This window comes from Platichthys flesus, chromosome 5, assembly GCF_949316205.1.
Source record: "Platichthys flesus chromosome 5, fPlaFle2.1, whole genome shotgun sequence".
Lineage (NCBI taxonomy): Eukaryota > Metazoa > Chordata > Actinopteri > Pleuronectiformes > Pleuronectidae > Platichthys > Platichthys flesus.
The window spans coordinates 24,484,022-24,506,697 of record NC_084949.1 but is presented as its reverse complement, the minus strand read 5'-3'; the positions used below and the strand labels follow the sequence as shown (position 1 = coordinate 24,506,697).

General features: G+C 44.5%; 1 protein-coding gene across 1 annotated transcript; it reads right to left on the bottom strand.

Moving 5' to 3' along the window:
• Positions 1–458: 458 nt before the first annotated feature.
• On the bottom strand, positions 459–22,257 carry gna12a (guanine nucleotide binding protein (G protein) alpha 12a). The gene is made up of 6 exons (XM_062387496.1): positions 21,500–22,257; positions 14,465–14,683; positions 5,153–5,203; positions 4,788–4,988; positions 4,254–4,460; positions 459–3,111 (listed from the first exon to the last, which is right to left on the bottom strand). The coding sequence occupies exons 1-6, from the start codon at positions 21,815–21,817 to the stop codon at positions 2,950–2,952; spliced, it is 1,158 nt and encodes a 385-aa protein (XP_062243480.1). The 5' UTR covers positions 21,818–22,257; the 3' UTR covers positions 459–2,949.
• Positions 22,258–22,676: the final 419 nt, after the last annotated feature.

Below are 22,676 nucleotides of genomic sequence, written 5' to 3'. Positions count from 1 at the left end.
TTTCGCCTGCAGGCTGAACGGCAGGATGACATCACTGATCAGGAGCCTTGACTCCTCCCCTTCCTGGCTGATCCTTGTGTTCATAAATACTGATTAAACCCCCCCGGGACATATTTAAATTCCTTTTTGTTCTCACACCACATCTTCAACTCCAAACAGTATTTAAACTCCTCTGTCCCCCCCCACCGCCCCATCCTCCTCCTCCTCCTCTCTCGCTCTTCCACCCCCCCCTCTCCAGCTCCAAAGGGTCCCGACCTCTTGCTTTACCACACGCACAATCAAACACACACAGACGCCAAACACTGAGAAAATAAAGAAACAGCATGTCAGCAAAAGGCAGTGTATTTCACCACAGAGCACAGAGCCAAGGCCGAAGACACCCCCCCCCCCCCCCCCCCCCTCCCTTCATCCTGCTCCACTTTCAAAGTCCGTTTATTTGTTTCTCGGCCTCCTTCTTGTTTTCTTTCCTTCTTGCTCTCCGGTCCGTTTCTTTTTTCTTTCTTTCTTCTCTTGGATACATCCAGTGCAATGACGACACTTACGAAGAACATAAGTTGCGCGTGAGTGGAAAAAAGGTAAAGTTAGTTGACGACACACGTTTTTACAGCAACGTTTTACAGTGACAGTGATGCTGTTCGACCGAGTGGTGTTTGTATTGTAAGGTTAACACACAGTGTCAGGCAAATACTCACAGAATACTATGTACAGGAAGTGAAAACGTGCTCCGACGGGGCCACAAGTCCCCGTGAACACACACACACACACACACACAAAACCGACACATGACACAGTTTGATACAGTTTGATAAGAATAAGGCTCGTGGAAGTGCTCATGAGTCTGGAACTTATTTCGAGGATCCAAAGAATCGGGGTTCGACCAGTTTTACCATGGTCTGGAAAACACTGGCTTCTGATTGGCTGAGGGGTTCGTTAATATCGCGTAAAAAAAAAAAAAAAAAAAACCAACACATCCAACATGGCAACAACCAACAGTTTAACCACCGGTAAAAATCAGTGCACAAGGTTCGTAAAACTGCAAGTAACCATAGCATAGCATTACCAGCGAATGCTAACTTTTCAACAGGCATAACTAAGGCTGCAAATAGTGATTATTATCAATAGTGGTTAATCTGATGGCTTTTTCGATGACTTGCTTTTAAAGTTTTTGTCGCTCGGAGGGGGAGGGGGGGGGGAATCGCAACAAGCTGTGAACACACACCACTGAACGTTTGAAGTCGATAAACTTGCTAACATATCGTGTACAGCCGTGTTCTCGGTCATGTGACTCTCGCTCTCTTTTTCCTCTGTTTGGGTCTCCACCGACTCCTGAAGGAAACATCAGGCTCTAACTCCTCCCCTCCGTCCACCGGCGAGTTTGTGTTGTACCGTGAGTTTGTGGTAGTTTTTTAAATCAGGGGCCTTCTGATGCTGGAAACTCACATCAAACCAAAACAAAGAGCTGGAAGGAGCTGAAATCGTCGGATCAACACTGTGTGCTTCATACTAAGTCATTTGGTCATTGGTCAAATTCATATATTCACTAGTGCAGCTTTAAAATGTGGAAAAACAGTGAAAGAGCCAAAAGGGACGAATCTAAATGAATGCCTGAGAGTCTTGGGCCTGCAAACGTTCACTGAGTAATGACTTATGATTCATTGATGATCAAAATGAGAGTTATTGATATTTCAGTTTGATTAATCAACTTTAGATATAAAGAACCACTTTTTGGGGGCTCACACGTTATGACTCACGTGTCCCTGATACAGAAACCATCAGATAATAGAGAAAAGGATCTGACTGTGTGTCATCATCATCAGTGTGGCTCGCTGTGGACTTCTCACCCCCGACAGTCACAGTCAGGGGAGAATCCAAAAGCCCCAAACTGTGCCAGAAACATGGGGATAAAGTCGTGGACAGTTCAATCCTCTCGTTGTGTGTTGTTCCCTTTGTCTTTACCGGACAAAAGACTCACAACATGCTGTTTTTTTCTCCGTAAAATGGGGATGCTAACGATCTCCCAGGGGTCAGGTCTCGGCTGTGGTGGTACATATATAATGGGATGATGGTGGGAAACAGGAGAAAGACATCAGGAAAGAGATTAACCGTAATTTGTGTGTGTGTGTGTGTTTGTGTGTGTTTCTTTAAACCAAGACGAGTCTCTAATTTGACCGTCTACTGTTTCAGCTGGAGAGGGAGGAGACGAACAATCTGACCATTGTGCCAGAGAGACGAGGAGAGGCACAGGAAAGAAAAAAAAAAGAGCGGTGCAACTCGTTATCTGCAGCTGTTCATCTCTTGTGTGACGGAGGGATGAGGAGAGAGGAGAGAAGCGGAGTGGGGAGACGAGGAGAGAACCGAGAGCACAAGACACATTCACTTCTTTCCCTCGGTTAAAGATCATTGACCGGAACACGTGTGCAACCTGATCAGATAACGCAGCATATGACTGGGAGGAGCACGAACCCTCTTCCCCTCCGTCACATGTACATCGGGTCTTTCTTTCTTTCCTCCTCGTGAGGTTCATGAACTCCGGCTCGTTGCTTCCACAGCTCGGTCTCTCCATCGGTCGGACTTGGTTTAGTGACAGCGTTTGTCATTATTTACATCCGAGAAAACCCACTTTCAGTGCTCATGTCATGTAGTCGGGGCTTTTCTCTGGTTTCTCGCTTCTTTTCTATACATTTCTCAACACGTACATTAAGAACACTTGAGTGCTACGAGTAGGAGAAGGTGACTGTCTTTCCAGCGATACACAAATTTGTACAGGTTACACAAAAGGGTCTCACAGTTTCTCCACAGGGGGCCGACGTCGGCCAGGAGCCACAGGTTCAGAGTTCAGTTGGATCCTCAGCGAGGGTTCAACTCCACGGGTTCATCCGTGTCAGACTCAGGCCTGGTTCACGTCTTCACAGTTCACAGTCAGAGAAGCCGTCGTCCACAGCGTGAAGGTCACTGCAGCATGATGTCTTTGAGGTTTTCTTGCAGGATGGTGTCTTTGACGGCGTGGAAGACAAAGCGAATGTTTTCCGTGTCCACCGCCGTGGTGAAGTGGTGGAACAGCGGCTTCCCCCGGTTCCTCCTTTTACGGCTGAATGACTGCACCAGAAACGCCTGGAAGGAGCAGAGCGGGGGGGCGGTTAAGTGACTGAGTTAAAGTTTGCTTTCCTCAGGGAAATGGCACAAAGACACTAGAGGCCCTGTTTCTGTAATCAGGGAATTCTCTCCTGGAGAAAGCACACATGGATAACAGGGTTTCTAATACGATGTCTACATGGACACATTACAGCTTTCTTATTCAGAGTATTTACTTCCACACAGCAGTGGTGATAATATGCAAGTTTCCCAACACCCCCAACAATTACCACATTTACAGGTGACAGTTTACAACAGTGAATGTAAAAGTGTTGATGAAAAAACAGCCTTCATAAAGAAAAGCAAGCTCAGCGTCAGAAGTCACCTCACGTGCACCGGCCACGTGTGAAAAGAGGAAGCCGCTTCGCAGTCGGTTGCTTAATCGCAGAAAAGACTATAAATAAGGAACAGCTACGGTTTTATTAAAATGACTTTCCTTCAACACACTTCAGCTTTTTGTCTGTGAACAGTTTCAACAGCGAGTCGCTCATACACATCATCCAATCAACGAGGTAGGCACAGCTGACCTTTGAATTTGATTTTAATAAACTCGCTTAGCCACAACGGGCAAGTAAGATAAGATATGAAGCTCTACAGGATTGTGATTTCTTTGAGTGCCACCTTTTCTACTTTTGACATTTGACCCATTTGAGGTTAAAATATTTTTTAATAAATATTAAATTGTTTTTTTAAAACAATAATATAGACACCCCCCCAACCCCAATTCCCTGCTCTGAACCCAAACCCTAATAAGCTGGAAGGTTCTATCAAGTGAGAGCCTATAATACAAAGAACCATGCAGTTGTCCCTTTTGACGAGTTCCAAGAATAACCGATTTCACCATGAGCAAATACAGAACTGGGGAAAGTTTTCAAGTTCCTGTTGTGTGCTACAGAAAAATGGGGAACACAAGACTTTGGGAACAAAGAGGATCGTAAAGATATGATTTTAGGAATGCAGGAACGTTGGGCAAATAGGATCTTAGAGATATGAGACGTTATTTGACGATATATAGGAACTCAAGACCGTAGGAGCGTGGGAACATTAGAAATGAGGGAATATAGGACAATGGGAACACAACATGTAGTGACCATGGGAGTCACCCGGCTGTGTGGACGTACCTGAACGTCCTCTAGCCTGCGATGGTCTCCTCTGAACTCGGGAAAGTTCTTGCGGATGTCCACTGTGCGAATCTTCTCCACCAGCAGGTCGGTTTTGTTCAGGAAGAGGATGATGGACACGTTGAGGAAGAGCTTGTTGTTGACGATCGTCTCGAAGATGTTCATGCTCTCCACCAGACGGTTTGTCCTTCGATCCTCCATCAAGACCTGGAATCACACACACACACACAGTCTTGTGTTATTTTTGTGGTTTTCTCTGCACAAATTAAGGATTTAGTCGTCATCATATGACTTGTTGATGTGAACTAGAACCACAGTCAAGTTCCCTCAGCCGACCACAAAGAGAGCTTTGTGTAAATCTCAAATCTAGCATCTCTCTGATGTTTCTTGTCCATTTTGTAATTGAAAAACTCAGGAGAATAATGATCGGACTGTCTGACTAACCCCTTAAACCTCCACGTCAATGTTACATGACCAGAAGTGTGTGTCTGTGTGTGTGTGTGTGTGTTTGTTTGTGTGTGCTGGAAGGGGTACCTGGTCGTACTCGGAGGACGAAACCATGAAGAGTATGGATGTGATCCCGTCAAAACACTGAAACCACTTCTGCCTCTGAGACCTCTGCCCTCCGACGTCCACCATCTTGAAGGGAATCTTCTTGATGATGAAGTCGTGCTCGACGATTCCTTTAGTCGCCTTCCTCGCAAACAGAATGTCCTGCTTGCTCGGGCTATAGTTCTGAGAATGGGGGATAAACATTGGATATTTGAAGGAGACATTCTGTTTTTCCTTTTTGTTTTCCTTACCTCTGGGGTGTTTTTATAGGTTTTTGTGGATGTCAAAGTTCTGGAAGGTTTCAAAATATTGTTTCCTTCAAGATATGACAAGTCACTTTGACTCACCGGTTGTCCAATCCGGTCCAAGTTATCCAGGAAGTATTTCACCGACTCACTCTGCAGACAGGAAGAGAAAGAAATCCCAGCTGAGTCGTCCTGATTCACATGAACACAGCTTTAAAAGATTAAAGAGCAGCACCTAACGATCACTACAGTTTAATTTTTGTGTGTTTTCTCCTCATTTCCTCCTCAAGTCGGAGAAGCTGTTAGACTGCGGTCAGTGATTCAATAAGACATCAATCAGTGCAACAGAAAACATGTGACAGAGCATAATCATACCAATCGCATCATGTTATTTCTAACGCACTGCGACGCTGCCTCTAATGGGCAGGCCTGATCCGTATCAGTGATCTGAATGTAAAACCACCAACCGGAGAGAGACTCGGGTTATGGAACTGAATCATAACAGTCTCTCTGTTTACATGAGCCACGTTCTTATCGGTGTTGTCGCTAATCACATTAAGTTACACTGACGTGGGTCTGTGACTCCATGCACAGGCATTAAAGCTGCATTTATCAACGTCTTCATCGATATCATATCCCTGGTCCAGCTTGGTTCCAACAGCAGCAGTTGTTATCACCAGCGGGGAGGCTGTGTGTGTTTGTATGTCAGCAGGAGTGATGTACTTTATTGATCCTTAATTTGGAAATACAGGATTGTGTAACAGCAGCACAGAGAGCGAAGAACAACACACTGAATACAAAAGACGCCAAAATAGACAAGTGTGCAAATGATTTTTACATAATCACCTAATTCCCAGGCAACAATTCATAGATCTTGATGAAATTAATCAGGCATATTGAAGGGACTTAAATCTAAGAGTGTGTGTGATTTCGTTTAGTTTAAATAAAGGAGACTAGTGTTGACACAGTATTTTTTCTACTGTGTAACATTCTAGTTATTCAATAGAACAAAAAGCTGTGATTAACCCAAATCAGTAGCAGACACACAAAGAAACGCATATTTCTCTCAGGACTGGTGGAGACCGAAACAAAGCAATGGGCACATTCGATATCATACAGGGAATTATTACCAGTTACTACCTCTTCCTGTGTGTTAAAGTTTTCACTGGTGTGTGTTTGTTGGATTAAGAAAAAAAAAAAAACACTTGTATGATTTTCTGCAGACTTGATGGAGGAACTGGTCTTGAGTCTGGTAACAAACCACAACACTTAGGAACAGATTCAGGACTTTTTTTCAATTGTGTTTTATCACAAATACACAATTAACAAGACAATGACTTCTTTCTTAAGAAGAAGTAGACAAGATTGTTCGGCCTTGCTGGAGGTTTGAGCTGTTCTAGTTTGGATTTGTGTTTTGTGTGAATAGTCTAAACCCGATGTTCACTCTCTTGTACGCTCTGTGTTTGGTCTCCACCGACTCCTGAGGGAAGAATCAGCCTCTACCAGCTCCTCTATGTTCCCTGTGTAGTTGCTGCCTGTGTCTGTCTGCGGTTTGGTGATCACCACGTAGCTTACAGAGGGTTTGCACCGATTTTTTCATGGCTGTCTCCCTGAGGGAAGCAGTGAGAACGAACCATCCCAGTAAACCTTCCGACAGGCAGACGAACAACGAGCCGAAAGTCTCTTTAAAGCTGTGCACGAGCCGAGCGGCGATAATTCTCCGTGGCTTCTCTGCCATAAACAACCGGCTCACCATGTCGCTTTGAGTTCTGCAGCCGCGTTTTTAATGAAAATATCAATTACAGCCACTTACAGACATCAACCGAGTTCATTTCATTTTCCTACAGCAGGAAAATAAATTGTCCGACTCTTGAAACTTGAGCTGTCGTCCATCACAGTGAACATAAAGTCTGCCTTCATTCATGTCAATGCCACACTGTTGTCGAGTGGTAATGTGGTTTAAGTGCAGGCTGATCGTCGCTGTAATGGATTACACAGCCCAAGGGAAGTTTTGAGAGGCTGCTAATTGATTCTGTGGAAGTAGCGGGCGCCTGGAACCGAGGAAGAACTTGGGAGGGTTCAGTTTTCTAAAGCGTAAAGTAGTTTGATGTGGTGTCAGGTTTACATCATTCATATTAAGGGGGGGGCAAACAGTGGTAGCAACTTCCGAAACTAAACCTTCAGTCCGTGTTGATACAGAACAAAAAACTGAAATATTGGAAAATGGTTACTATTGAACCTCGTTCTTCCCTCTCACCCTCCAACCCCCCCCCCCCCCACACACACACACACACACACACACACTCAACAGGAAACAGCTGTGTGTGTGAAAATGGAGGGGATAGGCCTGGGGGAGGGAGGGAGGGATTAGCGAGTCAGACAGAACCGAGTTACAAAGTCATTTTAGCAGCACCATTACTCACACACACACACAAACACACACACACACACTCACACACTCACACTCACACACATAGGCCTCACCACAATACAGCATTGTCCATCTTCAAACTTTTTCCCGGCGGCAGATTTTCACTTTCTGTCACTTTGACCAAACCTTTTTGATGTGGCTGTTAAATTAATCACTGTCGTCGCCGACACGGTGTGTTGTGTAACGAGCAGGAAACGTGACCCCCCCCGTGCGGGTGAAACACGACCCCGTGACCCCGCCGCTGACCCACTGTGTCACTGCAGTAGGGAAACAAAGCCAGACGCCGGGATTGGTTCAGCGGGACGAGAACAGGACAAGGGGCGGATCGGAGGGAAGAGCAGGGAGAGGGGAATTCCCAGAGATGAGGGGGCACGCAGACACAGACGTTTGTGAGCGGACACACACAAACAGACACACACAGACACACAAACACACACGCAGATATTTTCCACTGACACAGAAACTATCCATCAGCAGAAATGAAACAGCCGGATCATTCATTCAGTGGAAGCATTAAACCAAATATCAAAATAAATTATTTTTATTCAGCCAAGGATGAGTTTTAGTGCCTTGTAATGCAAATCCACAAGTAGTAAAACTCAAAAATACAGCTTGTGTGTGTGTTAGTGTGTGTGAGAGTTTGTGTGTGTGTGTGAGTGTGTGTGCGCTGAATAAGGCAGGAGGAATGTCTCCATTCATGGCTTGAATGGGCAGATTAGGGGCTTTATTACGGCACAGACCTGAATAAACTCACATTCTGCGTTGTATGTTTGTGTGCATGGGTGCATGCATGTGTATGTGTAGCCACAGGTATATGCGTCACTTGTATGTGTGTGTGTGTGTGTGTGTGACTGGGTGTGCCACTAAAGTTTCGTCCATTGAAGTCTTTCACTGTGGACCACAATGAAATATCAACTCGAGGCGGGATGAGTAATAATCCAGGGTGATATCTAATCCTTCTTTCATTTATCCATTGATTATTGTTTTATTTATGACCATCACAGTTTCCCAGAGTCAAAGGTGGCGTCTTCAACTTGCTTCAAATTTTCACTCATTAATACAGTATTCAAATATATTAAATAAATAGACAGCGGCTGGATTTCAATGGTTTAATATTTAAATCTAACATATCCCTCACAGAATCCTTTATTTCCTGTTGTATGGTAGTATCTGATTCATTTCTAAGTTGTTTTTTTAATTGCATTAGAATTTTTAACTTTTGTTTAATTTATGTTAAAACAAATTAGAAAAAACATTTTATGTGGAGAAACCAGCACTTAGTTGTATTATTGTTGTTTCTAGATCTCAGAAGTTTCTTTGGTGACAACACTGTTTTTCACAGCTGATATGAAAATGAGACTCAGTTTGGAGGAAACCAAAATTATCTTTTAATTCCCTCAGAAAATTGTTAAAATATTGAAAAGCTCCATCTCACAATGGTAAAGAAAGTGAAAGAAGATTCCCGTCCATGTCAAACCTTAATGGGATCCTCCCTGAATCATCCTTCCTCTTCCACGGAAATCTGTGCAGTTGTTTTTTGTGTAATCTTTTGTAATCTCACAAACAAACAAACGGGCAGAGGGTGAGTGTTGAGATAAAAAAGTACATCATGAACTCCTTGTTGATTTTATTCTGTATAATTATTCACAATCTGCTGAGAGCTTTAAAATGCTTCTGAAATGTGGAGCAAGCGTTTGCACTACAATAAAATAAAACGGAAGTGAAAGTAGAAAATCTGCACAGTGCTGGAGTTGCTCTCTACCCCCCCGCGTCCACGAGGAGGCTGCCACACCCGAACCCAGAGACAGAGAAGGGTTTTCATGTGTAAACACTCACAGACACAATAAGATTAAGGTTAAAACCAGGGAAGTGCAGCTTCTGTCTGACAGACTCACAGGTTGAAATCTCATCTCCTCAGACATATGGACTGAGAGCATGTGTCCGTGTGTGTGTTCACGTCCTTCAGTCTGAACTTGTGTCTCATTTGCTCAGGATGTCTGTGCCGCTGAAAACAACAGCCACAGTCGAGCATCACAGCTTTGATATACAGCCTTGTTTTCTCAAGCACAGAGGAGGGTTTGGCGTTTGTGTCCTTTATCCACCCATGTGTTATCTGGGGTGTGGTGCTGGGAACACAGCGATGCCTGGCAAGTAAACAAAATGCTCACATGTGCTCGCTGTTGGTTTTTATTTGTCTGTCTCCGCTTGTGCTTGGCTCAGTTTTCTCTCTGCCTCTCGGCCTCAGTCTGCTTTCAGACACGAAGTGCTTGAGACGGCAAAGTTCCGGGAAACATTCGGAGCAGCTGACGGCGGGACATCTGCGTTCTCACATCCAGCCCCCTCCGGAAATCTCTTTGGACTTCAGTGCACGTCTGAAGACAGCCTCCCTCTCCCTCTGTCTGCCCGTGGCTCCGCTCCAGCTGTGCCTGGGAGAAGCTGACTGTGGTATCCCCCGAAAACCTCTCCCAGAGTAAAAAAGGGGGAAGAAGGAGAGAGAGAGAGAGAGAGAGTATCTAACTCAGCATAATTCTATCCGCAGGAGACTTTGTTTTTCTTACTTGGAGAGAATGAGGCTGGTGATTCTCTATATTTCTACTTATTGTGAACGAGTCCCCATGTAGATCTGAAGGGGGTCCCCGAGGTAGAAGTGTTGACGTAATGTCCGAGAACAGCTGGACGCTGTCGTTTTGTCGAAAATAGAAACCAAACAGGAACATATTGTGCTTTTTTTCCCCACTGCTATTTTCAGTCACGGAGCCACAAGGGAATTTCTGTTGTTTTCTCAAGTCTTATTCTCATAATCGTGTGAATTCGGACTCTGGGTCACGCTGATGTTGCTCAAGGCGCCTTTCAGGACAACGTATACTGGGGCTTCCTTATTTTTATTTCCAAATGAAGTCAAACATTTTAACATAACCCTGAACAAAAGGCAAACAGAGATGCTATAACCCCTGGGTTCACATTACTCTCCTCATTAACTGCACAGAGATCTACAACCTGGGAAACTGGCCAGCCCGCTGAGCAGCTGCCCGTTAATCTGGGCTCATCTACACATGGCTTGTTTACATATTTGTGGCCGTCGGATTTTTACGCACAAGGTGTCGAAGCAATCAACCAAAGATTTGTTTGTGTTTTTGTTAAACCAGTGGATGGTTAGGAGAGAGATCATTACAAACAGCCTTTAAACCTCTTCAGGACAATCTTTCTAATTGGTTTACCTCTGCAGACACAGAGTCGTGCTCTGGACGAGACCACATGTAGAAATAAAGATTTGAAACCATAGACGACCCAGTTCCACTGTCTCCTACAGTGTCACAGCCGTCTTGCCCAGGAGACGACATTAGGAGTCTGCACAGTAACGATCAACGGATTGAGACGAGGTATCGAGTTCCCGCCGATACACACAGGACACCCCCCCCCCTTTTTATAGCATCACGTAACAAGATATCGCTCTCAACAGCCCCCTTATGAAACCCGATAGAAAAAATATCGGTCCCCTAAATGTGCCTGCTTGTTTTTGTCAAGATCCATGAATCATTATAAAAAAAAATGCCTTTATCTCACAAAGTTAAAGGATGTAAAGCAGAAATCTTCCTCCTCCCTGAGCCTATCCTCCGTCCTTCTCCCCTGCTTCTTGTTAATTCATCCTGTGGTTTTCTGCGTCATCTGACTTACAAACAAACCACAACTAACAAACAGACAGACGGGGTGAAGACATAGCCTCCCGTCATGAAATCCAAACTCTATTTATTTTGCGTGTGTTTTAATTCCTCAGCTCGGTCCACGTCCTGTCTGGTGACGTGGAGGGTCGGGGGTTTATCACCTCACCTGCAGCTGTCAGGGGGCGGTCGTAACATTTTGGTTTCACTTTCTGGGAGCTTCCATGTTGTCCATCTACATTTACAGTCGTTAAATGGAACCCTGGACCATCGTGGATTACCTGGAGCTGCTTTATGTCTCTATGATCATTTCAACTTAATCTAAAAAGTTTGTAAAGCTCCAGGAAGCTTCTCCCTCTACATGTTTCCTGAGCAACGTGGACGAAGAGCAAAATCAGTTAGACCCGCAACACGTTCCTCTGCTCCAGAGTGTTTACAGATGGCGTGTGTGTCCGTGTGTGTGTGTGTGTGTGTGTGTGCGTGTGTGCGGCTGAATTAAAATAAACTGTCACCCAGTGCAACTCTGTGACTCACTGATGTGGTTTTGATATTTTTCTTGTTCAACAGTGGAGCTCAGAGCAATAAATTTAGACACACAGGCACACACACACACACACACACACACACACACACACACACACACACACACATACTTGTTTGATTCATTGTTGGTTTTGTTCTTTTCCTGGGATTTAGAATAAGTACAGAATAGTGAACGTGATCCTTCAGAGGCAGAGTGATGTGTGCAGGCCTGTGCCGCTGTCGCATGCTAGGTTTATCACACACTGACTCCAGATAAGACAAGGCAGTCTGACCCAGAGCTGTGCACTGACATCTCTCACACAGACACACACACACACACACACACAGTATGTTAAGTGAGAGGGAGGCGGAAGTGGCTCCCGTCGGACGCCAGATAGTGTCGTCACTGATAAATGTGCAACAAGGTCAAAGGTCAGACTTACAGCTCGGAGAGGACAGAATAGCTGCTGTGTCGCTTACAACAAACAAACAACAGACAGAAGGGGCAGCCTGAGCCCTCACACACACACACACACACACACACACACACACACACACACACACAGACAGACACGCACAGACAACAAGAACAGCTGCTGTGAGACATTCACCATGTTGACAATATGGTGGTTAAGTGATTATTCATGGCATTCTGTGTCGTTAACAGTCTGTCCGGCCCCTTCACAGCACATTTGTACACACTTGTAGAAGTGGTTCTCCAGCCGCTCAGGGATTTAGACGAGTGAATGTGAGTGAAGACCTCAGAGGTTCTACTTTGTGTGAGAGGCGCTAAACAAATAAGTTCTGACCTGATTTAGATTTTTAAAAACCCCCACAGGTCAGTGGCTGTGCACTTTTCTAAAGAACAAACAGGACATCTCTATACTTGGATGTTAACTCGTCCTCCATCATGAGTCCTGCGTGTTTCTCTAAATGTTTGTTTGTTAGTTAGCAGGATTACGCAAAAGCTGCATAATGTATTTTCATCTTTATCCTTCATGTTGTGTTGTGTTTGTTATCATGGATTGTGGGTATTTAAGATGGAGAAGTTTGTCAGAAGTTTGTCAATGTGGCAAATCAAATCCTTGTGTGTGCAGGTCAGGTCTCCTCTCTTCAAACTAACTAAAATACATTTTCAATAACAAGAAATACTGCAGTGTTTTCAGTCTTATCAACAAGACTATTTATAAAAAACAGACGGACAGAAATCCAAGCGGAAGCCCCCCCGGTATGGATCACAACATTAGGGTTAAAAGGAAAGAAGAATTAGACTGAAATCTACGAGGCGTTTCAAATGGTCTCTGCAGGGCTCCACTTCAGCGGCTCCACTTCCAGTCGAGGGAGAAATAATAATGACAGCTTTGGAAAGTTGCCCGACAGTAAAGGGAGAGAGATAAGATACTAAGAAGAACAATAAATACTTCCTCAGGCTTCACTCAGGTACAACATTTCTCCCTTTTATCCAGTTAGCTCTTCTGAAGTTTACAGCGGGCTGGAGATTATTAGCCCTGGGAAAAGCGGCTGTGGTAAATCAGTTACCATGAAGATAGCTGCTGCCCTCGACCTCCGGAGGGACGAGGAATTGTTTCGGGAATCTGTGGCAAGAACTTTTATTCCTCACTACCAAAATAGACAGAGTGCAGGGTGTTTTGTTAAGGGTTCATTTTTTGGCATGAGTCAGCGTTTAGATTGAGAGGAATGACGGAGGAACAGCCACTTCTGAGTTCCAGGACATGTTTGGTTTGTGTTTTAAAGAGAAAAAAGAACAAACTTTCATGAGAAATTCCCATTTTCCATCACAGTTACACGGAAAAAAAGTCATCATTAGATTTTCAAACTGATAAGTTGGTGAAGTCCTGCCTGTTCACGGCTCGCTCGTTGGCTTCGTGACGGGTTCAATGAGACGGATCATGTCGGTGACTAATCTCTGAGCAAACGTGACTCCTGGTGCAGACGTCCATGGGAGGATTACTGGGAAATGTTTTTTTGTCTCCGACTCCTCGAGGTCACGAAGGCCAAAGAGAAGTTGATTTTCTGTGTTCATTTTTCTCCTCTAGTGTTTGCTTGTTTTTTTTCTGCTGATAACTAGATAATTCTTCATCTGCAAATATAAAAATACATAATTTAGGTGTAGAAACAATGCTGATAATGAAATTAGGTAGTAAAAAAAAGTCGATACTGATTTTTCTACCAAAATATGTATTAAAAAGATATTTGGCAATGATTCCTTAATTATGTTATCAAACACAAATGTAACTGAGGCCTGATATTAAACAGTTTTACTCTAAACTTTATTGGAAATGTCTAAAATAATATGTCAGCGCCTGTCCACAAACATAAAGAATAATAACAATATGTCTGTGAAAGGCTCCTATTGGTTGATTTGATTGAACAAATGATAAATTGTTCAGTGGTTTTAGAATCGATGTTGGAAGTTTTGATACAGAACGATTCCGGGTTATGACATAAATAAGTTTTTGTTTTTCCACATTATTATGAATTCATGTAAGAACAATGATTTCTCAGTGTCACAGCACTCAGTAGATCCCCAGTTCCAAAAGCTCATCCACCACGACCACCATCATATTACATCCCTAAAACCACCTGTTGCAACTGGGAGTGCACGGTCAACAACACACAAGCAGAGAAGTCACTAGAGACCTCATCAAAACTTCTGAATCACTTTACAGTTCCTCATTTTGTTAAATAGCTGGTGGAGTCAATCATGGATGAATACTTCAGCTCATCTTACACGGGGACCATGGGAGAATGAACTGGGAGCCGCCCCTCCGATCTACTCACCAGTTGGAACTCGGCCCGCCGTGTGTAGGCCTCCTCGATGCCAGCGTCGGCCCACAGCGCGCTCAGGGCCATCACGTACAGCTGGAACTCGCCGGGCTCCACCCCCGAGGCGCCCACACGCCCCTCCCACGACATCACCAGCATGCCCTGCTTCTCGTTCTCGCAGCTCTGCCAGCTGATGCCCAGTTTGTCGCGGGCGTCCACCAGCACGCGCATTCCCTGCAGAGACACACAAAGTCGCACATCACACGTCTGGACGCAGTGAAGTGGTGAGACGGCTTCAAACCACACTGATTAAAAAATATAAAACTCACACGGCATGTGTTGCTTTCTGAGGAAAAACATCAACACTGTGTCTCGGAGCTTCACTAGTAAACATGGAGGAGCTTTTATAGGGAAGCATATGTCCACACACACACACACACACACACACACACACACACACACACACACACACACACACACACACACACACACACACACACACACACACACACACACACACACACACACACACACACACACACACACACACACACACACACACACACACACACACACACACACACACACACACACACACACACACACACACACACACATGCATGAGTGGCTGCTGGTGGTGGTTTTCTGAAGAAAAGCTGGAGGATTTATCTGTGTGGGGGGTCTCCTGCTGACTGATCAAAGTTGCCAAGACACAAACACACAGACACACACACACAGACAGACATACAGATATATCCAGTGATTTGTGTCTGTGTCTCCTTTGTGGAGCTCTACTAATTTGTTAGACTTTTAGCAACAGTTCTTATCTGTACTTGCTCTTTGATACCGTTTTCTCTCCGTGTTGACTTTTATGACTTTAAAAAAACTCATATGCTCATATTCAGCTGCACAGTTGAAATCTGGTGGTAGAACTGGAAAAGGTTTTCCATGCTCCAATGTTCAGAAAACAGGTCGCTCTCCTCAGACTGTCGCTTGCTGCAGCTCCTCTGTTCAGCCTCTGTCTCAAGTTCATATCATGTGAAAGTCCAAAATGAATTGGGTCAATAAAGTTGTTTTTTGTCTATTATTTGATGCCACAGAGGACACGGCTGTAAACATTATCTCTCATGTGTTTTCTAGGTCAGTGTGGGTGAGGAGATGTGCGTACGTACGTGTGCGTCTATCAGTGACTCATGACCACCTGACCGATCTCTTGTGCAATAGTCAAGTCAGGTCAAGTTTATGTTTATAGTTTAATGTGTCATCCATGAAGTTTTTCACAACATCAACAGGTGTACTTCACGTTGTAACTTTAGAGAAATAATGAAAAAACCCGAAAGCAAAAAAAACGTCTGGTCCTTTCCTCTTCAAAAGAGTAAATACAAAAAAGAAGAAAAAAGAAAATGTGAGTAAATTTCTCACCACTGCAATTAGTTTGTGGCACGCAATTGTGTGTGTGTGTGTCTGTGTGGCCTGCCTGCCATGCCCCTTTGTGACGAAGTGCTGCGGCAGGTTTTCTTTAAGTGCGATCCCTCATTTTTACGACTTTATTTTCTTGGAGAGAAAAGACGACAGACGACCTAAACAACCGAGGAAATCCCAGACTGTGACGAGCGTTACACACATGCAGCCATAATCTGACACACATGCACATCCAGCAGCGGCAGCATGTTGGTGGTGAAAATCACAAACAGAGAGTCACTGTGCGGGGAGCCTTGAGTCACATCCAGTCACGACTCATCTACACATCTGCAAGTTCTCCCAGTCTGAAAACCAACACAAGTCCTGTCAACACACTAATGTGTGGGTTTGTTGCATAATCCACTTTGCCCTGGTCTGTGTCTCTTCCTGCCTGTGTCTCCTCTGCCGGTAATAAGGCCGCAGATAGTGAGCATTCCCCTGGAGTTTTCATCTCCTCACCAAATAATACTGCGGCGCCATATCAAGCAGACCAGGTCGGCCCCGTTTCAAATCCTCCTCCACACTCTGCCGAGAAATGCTGCCTTTTATCTTTTGCCCAAATTTGGAATATAGCGAATCAGAGTATCCTTCACGTTATCAAATAGGTGATATTGCTTTATTTATATACTCTGGAGATGGCAGATGCATTGGATATATATGATGCCACTTTCTGAAACTTAAAAAACGCCTTTGAAAGGTTTGAAAGCTTCAAAATCTTTTGAAAAAGCTTTTTAAGGCCTGCCGCCAAGATCCCAACTTGTCTTCAGGCTACAACCACACGTCTACATTTCTTTTAAACTAAAACAAAATCTGTCCACATGAGTGTTCTGGCTCCGTATCAGTTTGAATCCCTGTCAACACTCACAGGCATAATAGCACGTATCACATACCACGTGTAAAATACAGAGTTTAACTGCACAACAGCTGTTAGCATAGACAACAGAGTCAGCAACACTTGTAATTGATTCTCCGTGTTGTGTTCTACACTGGGAGCCACGGCTGATGCTGGTTGTTTTCTTCTGGGGTCATGTGACGAATACTGAAGGCTACATCCAGACGGAAAAGACCCAGTCAGCTAAAACCTCCAGAGTTTCAAACTAAAACAGAACAAGCAGCATCTCAGGGCGTATCCGTGTTTGAGTTTTCAAAGGAAAACATAGTAATGTGAAAGTAGATCCGGACGATGAGCTTCTGGAGTTTCAGATCAGGGTTGAAGGACAACACTGCCAAACATCACCTGATTGGCCAGCTTGAAAATCACGTGATCAAATCTCAAAAAGGTGAAAACACAAATCTTAAATAGCAGACGACAACAGGAGCGCAGGTGTAGGTCCCCAAAGTGTCAAAATAAAAATTCGCTCTTTCAACTTTCAATGCTATAGAACTTTCTTTTCCAGTTAAACTGCAGCAGTATTCAGACCATTTTAAACTTTTAAAACACCTGTAAAGAGAGAGCGGCTGTTTTTAAGAAGATAACAAAATAAAGTTTGCAGAACTAAAACACGATGCACCGTTTAATTTCTTAGTTTCAATCATTTAAACTAGATTTCAATCTTTTAAACAGTTTCCACCTTTCAAAGCCTTGTTTCATAAACATTTTTTGTTTGTGATTATAGGTAATTGCATTCATATTGTTATCAGTCAATAGGAAATGACAGATAAACAAAATAAGCAGGAAATGATGGAATTCGTGCATAAACTGTCCTTTTTGATGTTGTTATTCTGGATCTGTTGCTTTGGATAAATAGTTTCTATACAGACGTTTTATAGAATGACCTTTATTCTGCTTGATAATTATCTATTTGTATAATGAAATTTCACAACTCGTAATGTTTATCCTGCTATTTCAGCTCTTTATTCTCTGACTGAAGGTTTAATGTTTGGCTTCCCCCTTAATTCTGTGTCATGTTGAGGTCGTAGCTTTGGCCTGGTTCTCCATTTTGTGTCCTGCGTCCGCTCACAGGATGCAGCCTCTGAAAAGAAACACCGTCTCTGTCTGGGAAACGTCTCCTGGACCTGTCGCTGTGTTTGACGTGTGCAGCAGGTGGAGCTCTGAGAAAACAACCAGACACACTGGTGCACTGGGAATATTTCATGAAGCTAAATGGCTTCAATTGAACCCGACCGCCGCCCTAAACTCTACCATCAGCTTTTCAAGGAAACAACATTTGGAGGAACACATCTCGGTATTTGTCTTGTGGGTCATTGACCGCACATGAAAACCTGACGTCTGCGCTGACCACTTGAATTCTCATCCATGAAGTGGTCAGTGGTGTCCTGTCCTACAGAAGCTGGTTCAGAGAGTCTGTCTGATTCATCACTTTTTTGTAAGAACCCAGCAGCTGCCTTCCTGCAGTGATGCTGCTCTGCTCTTCTCCCAGTAATACGAGACATTAAATCAGATCAGTGATCAAACGGATCAGTGTTTCTTTTGTGCCGTAACAGACAAATGTTACGTGAGTAGATAAACTTTTTCAATATGTACAGAACTTTTTCATTTCCCGTGGATATCCCCAAAGTTCACAAAGAAGCCAAATACTCTGAGTTCTGGCTTTTCGACAGAGTAACTGAGGAGCTTTGCTTTACTGATAAGAATGTATGAAATGTATGAAACAGATTTATCTTAGACTTGTGTGAACATGTATATCTCGATAGATCCTTTTCTAAATCGTAGAGGTTGTTGACCCAAGTGTCAATCACAGGAGAGGTTGTCTGTATATCATTTCCAGTAATTTTACATAACCTTCAAACATTTCTACTTAGTCATGTGAAAGAACAACACGAGGGAAATGTCTAACTAATGTTAAACATGTATTGTTTTGAATACAAATGGATTAATTTTTAAATTTCTCACGTTCCCCCTGGAAGTGTCCCAATGACCTTCGTTTTAGAACCACTGAATAAAAGAATACAATTAAATGCTGAGTTGTGTAGTCAACAAGAAGAATAAGAGAAGACTTACAAAGTTTGTGAACTGACGCAGTTATTTCTATGTAAAGTTTGTTGATGTATCATTTACCATCAAGCAGAGCGTATTGATCTGAGCGATGCTGTGTTAGTCACATTTGAATTGAACTTTTTAGTTGCACTTAACAGAAGGAATAGGAGCTGACACAGTCTTGGTTTTAAAGGGAAAGTTAAAAGAATTTCGTTGAAACGCAAAAAAATCAAACAAACTGAACCAATTGCGTGAGAAACGGACAAATTTCTGTGAACGGCTGTGAACTTGTGACTTCACCCATGATTGATGGGGTCTGGCCAAGAAGCTCGGCCGAGCAGGAAAACAGTTATAACAGATAAATAAAGACAATCAGAGAAGGACAGAGAAGGAAAAACCAGCCTGATGGAACAAGTCAAATCCAATAAGCTCTTCAAAGTTGAACACATTGGTCCCTTCTTGAGTGTAAAGTTGTTTCCTATAGTAGCTCACGACCTAAACACTGGATGTTGGGTGGAGCCTGAGCGACCGCTCTGCCGCTGGCTGTGATTTCTCCTCCAACATTAGAACCGGCGGGTGTTTGGTTTTACTTTGATTCGTGGGAAGTGAACGCTTCCACTCGGACGAGGATTAGAGCAGAGCTATAATTACTGAGGCTGGAGGAACAGGGCCACACCTGAACTCAGCCTCCTTCATTCATCTTCCTGAGCGGAGCCACACCCACACACCTGTGTGTTCTCTTTCAGCCTCATCCCTCCTTCCCCCCTGCTCGTCCTTCTCTGTCATTACAGGCTCCCGGGAAGGAAGGGGGGGAGGATGTTGGGGGAGGGAGGGGGAGTGCTCGCTGCACCAGGCAGGTGAAGCTGATCCTCCATCAGTGAGCTGAACTAAACCAGTCAATTTCACCCAGTCAATTTAACTCAGGTAAACTTATTTAAACTAACTCTTTCAAACTAACTTTTTCAAACTAACTTATTCAAACTAACCCCGTCAGACTTATCCAGATAAATTTATTTAGTCAAACTAACCAGCTCAATCAAACCCAGCATTTTTTTTAATAGAACCACGCTCAGTTTATGAGGTGAAATAGTGAGAAGTCAATTTTTATGTGTTATTCATTATCACTAATCTGTGGGTCTTCAGCTCAAGGCGTAACGTTGCCAAAAAATAGTTTAAATTTGATGATACACATAATATTTTATATTATAGTTCATTAGCAGTGAATCGATAGGACGACTCACAGTCTGCTGGTGGGTCTAAAGCTGCAGAACCCAAACACTGCTCTAAGCCACTTAGGGTCGAACTAGAGGGGAAACTATCAGTCAATTGACAGAAAACTAATTGGCAGTAATTGGAGAGTGGATTGATCTTAATTATTCATCAAGCACAGAGGCCAGTCACCGGTTCCAAGATTTGAAGATTTGCTGCATTTCTTTATCGTCTCTGTGTGAGATGTTGTTTATGAGATAGAAGTTTCTCAGGAGGCTAAATGGTGACTGGGTGGGTGAAGGAAATAGAGGCCTTTACTATCAAGTTCATATTTGATATCATACCACAAATACACACACTTCTTTCTCTCATGTGTCAAAACAAGTACATTTACTTGTGCACACACTGCTTCAGCAGTGCAGAGGTCCAGCCTCTTATCATCCTAGTCTGGGCTGTGTGGTACTAAGGGCGGATGTGCTCATCCCTTAGGAATAGTCTGGTATTGTTAGCTGGTGAAGGAGGCCCGGCCATGACAGCAAACAAAGGGGGAGCTCACACACTCACACACATGCTCATACACACACATACACACACACAAACACTTGTCTCTCTATAGTTGTGAGGACACTCATTGACATAATTGCATTCCCTAGCCCTTCAGGCCCACTGTTTGCATCTGCGTCGAAGCTACGCCGTAGGTACGAACATGGGGCTATGCCATTGTGAGCATCCATAGTTGTGTGTAGGTATGTGTGCATTGCTCTGTCATTACATGCATAGTAGCTAGCAGCCGTAGAGTTTCTATGCTACTGCATGTTTCCAGTTTCCCGGTTCTTTTTATTAACAAACTCTCTGGTGTCTCCGTTTACCTCAGAAATCTCTCTTCCTCTTGGTTCACCTTTCTTCCATGTTCATTTCTTCAAGTCAATTCCAAAATGGTGGTGGCGAAGAAGGAGATTTCTGGAAATACTGTCTGCCAGAAATGCGATGCCACCAAGCGGACCAATCACAGCTCTTGCAGTCTGGGTTGGGGAGGCGTACGGTAGGGTACCACGTAGGGTTGTGTGTAGGGTACACATCTACACATTGGCTATGCCAGAGCTACAGAGTTAATACAATGGCTGTAACTATATATTCACGCTATAACCTTAACCATCACAACTAAAGGTCTAAACCTGATTCTAACCCTAGAACCAGGTCTTAACTCTCAAATAACCCTGTGAACTTGTGAGGACCAGACCAAATGTCCTACATGGAAACACACACTCACACTTCAGGACACAAACATGTCAACAAACCTCAGAGTGTGTTTCGAGGACGTTTCTCAAAGAAGTCAAATGAAACCACTTGTTGACAGATTATAATGAAACTAAACTTTGAGTTGTAAAGTTTGCTGTCAGGCCTCTGCCACTCTTTTACTTCCCAGGGAGCCTTGCTCTTACCTTCAGGATATTCTCATAGATGGTGTCCCGGAAGTCCAGCAGCGCTTTCTGGTCGAACTCTTGCCCGTTGATGATGCGCATCTGCTTGAGGAATGTGGACTTTCCGCTCTCCCCGGCCCCGAGCAGCAGGATCTTCACCAGCCGCCGCACGGCTCTCCTCTCCCGGGCGAGCATCGCGTCGATCTCCCGGCTCCTGCGGCGCGCCTCCCGCTCCTGCGCCGCGTCCCGCTCCCGGCTCCTCTCCTTGCTGCCGCCCGGCTCCCGGCTGGCGTCGGCCGGCAGCAGGCAGCGGCTCAGGCTGCGGACCACTCCCGACATGGCGGGTCGTGGGAAAAAAGTGTTTTCTTTCAAACTGGGAAAAAGTTGACGGAAGAAAGCTCCGCGGGGTGAGTGTTCATTCTAGGATGTGTTGTCCCGGGTGGAAAGGACCCAGAGCGGCTACATCCAGCTGGCGGAGCAGCGAAGAAGCATCCAGAAGTTATCTAGTCCCCGACGAGACGAACCGTGTCCATCTTGGATCAGAGCCGCCGGATCCAGAGGAGCCAACAAACCACAGCGGCGGGGAGAAGCTCCACTGGTTCCAGTTTGTTGTCCAGAAAACCAGATGAGAAGTAGAAGTGAAGTGAGTCCGTCCATCCACACAACGTCTACACAACCGCTACAACTGTACCACACACACTCACTGTGGGACAAACACTCACTGTGGGACACACACCCACTGTGAATCCCTAGTACTACACACTGACAGAGGGTTGTGAACTTGGCCACAGAGAGGGTGGAGAGAGAGAGTTGGAGAGAGAGAGAGGGGGAGGAGGGAGAGAGAGAGAGGGGAGGGAGAGGGAGAGAGAGACATAGAGGGAGGGGGAGAGAGAGAGATAGAGGGAGAGAGAGTAAGGAGAGAGAGAGAGGGAGAGGAGGGGGAGAGAGAGACATAGAGGGAGGGGAAGAGAGAGAGAGATAGAGGGAGAGAGAGAGAGGAGGGAGAGAGAGAGAGAGGGAGAGAGAGAGAGGAGGGGGAGAGAGGAGGACATAGAGGGAGGGCGAGAGAGGGAGACAGATAGGGGTGAGAGAGGAGGAGAAGAAGGACAGAGGGAGGAGAGAGGAAGGAGGAGGGAGAGGTCAAAGAGAGAGAGAGAGAGAGCGAGAGAGAGAGGAGGGGGCGATGGGACGGTCAGAC

Excerpts from the sequence above, each read along its gene's own strand:
- gna12a (XM_062387496.1), bottom strand. The coding sequence starts at position 21,817 with ATGTCGGGAGTGGTCCGCAGCCTGAGCCGCTGCCTGCTGCCGGCCGAC. Across the intron at positions 4,989-5,152 it reads TGGACCGGATTGGACAACCG|AACTATAGCCCGAGCAAGCA; the intron begins GTGAGTCAAAGT and ends CCCCATTCTCAG. Across the intron at positions 4,461-4,787 it reads CGTCCTCCGAGTACGACCAG|GTCTTGATGGAGGATCGAAG; the intron begins GTACCCCTTCCA and ends GTGTGATTCCAG.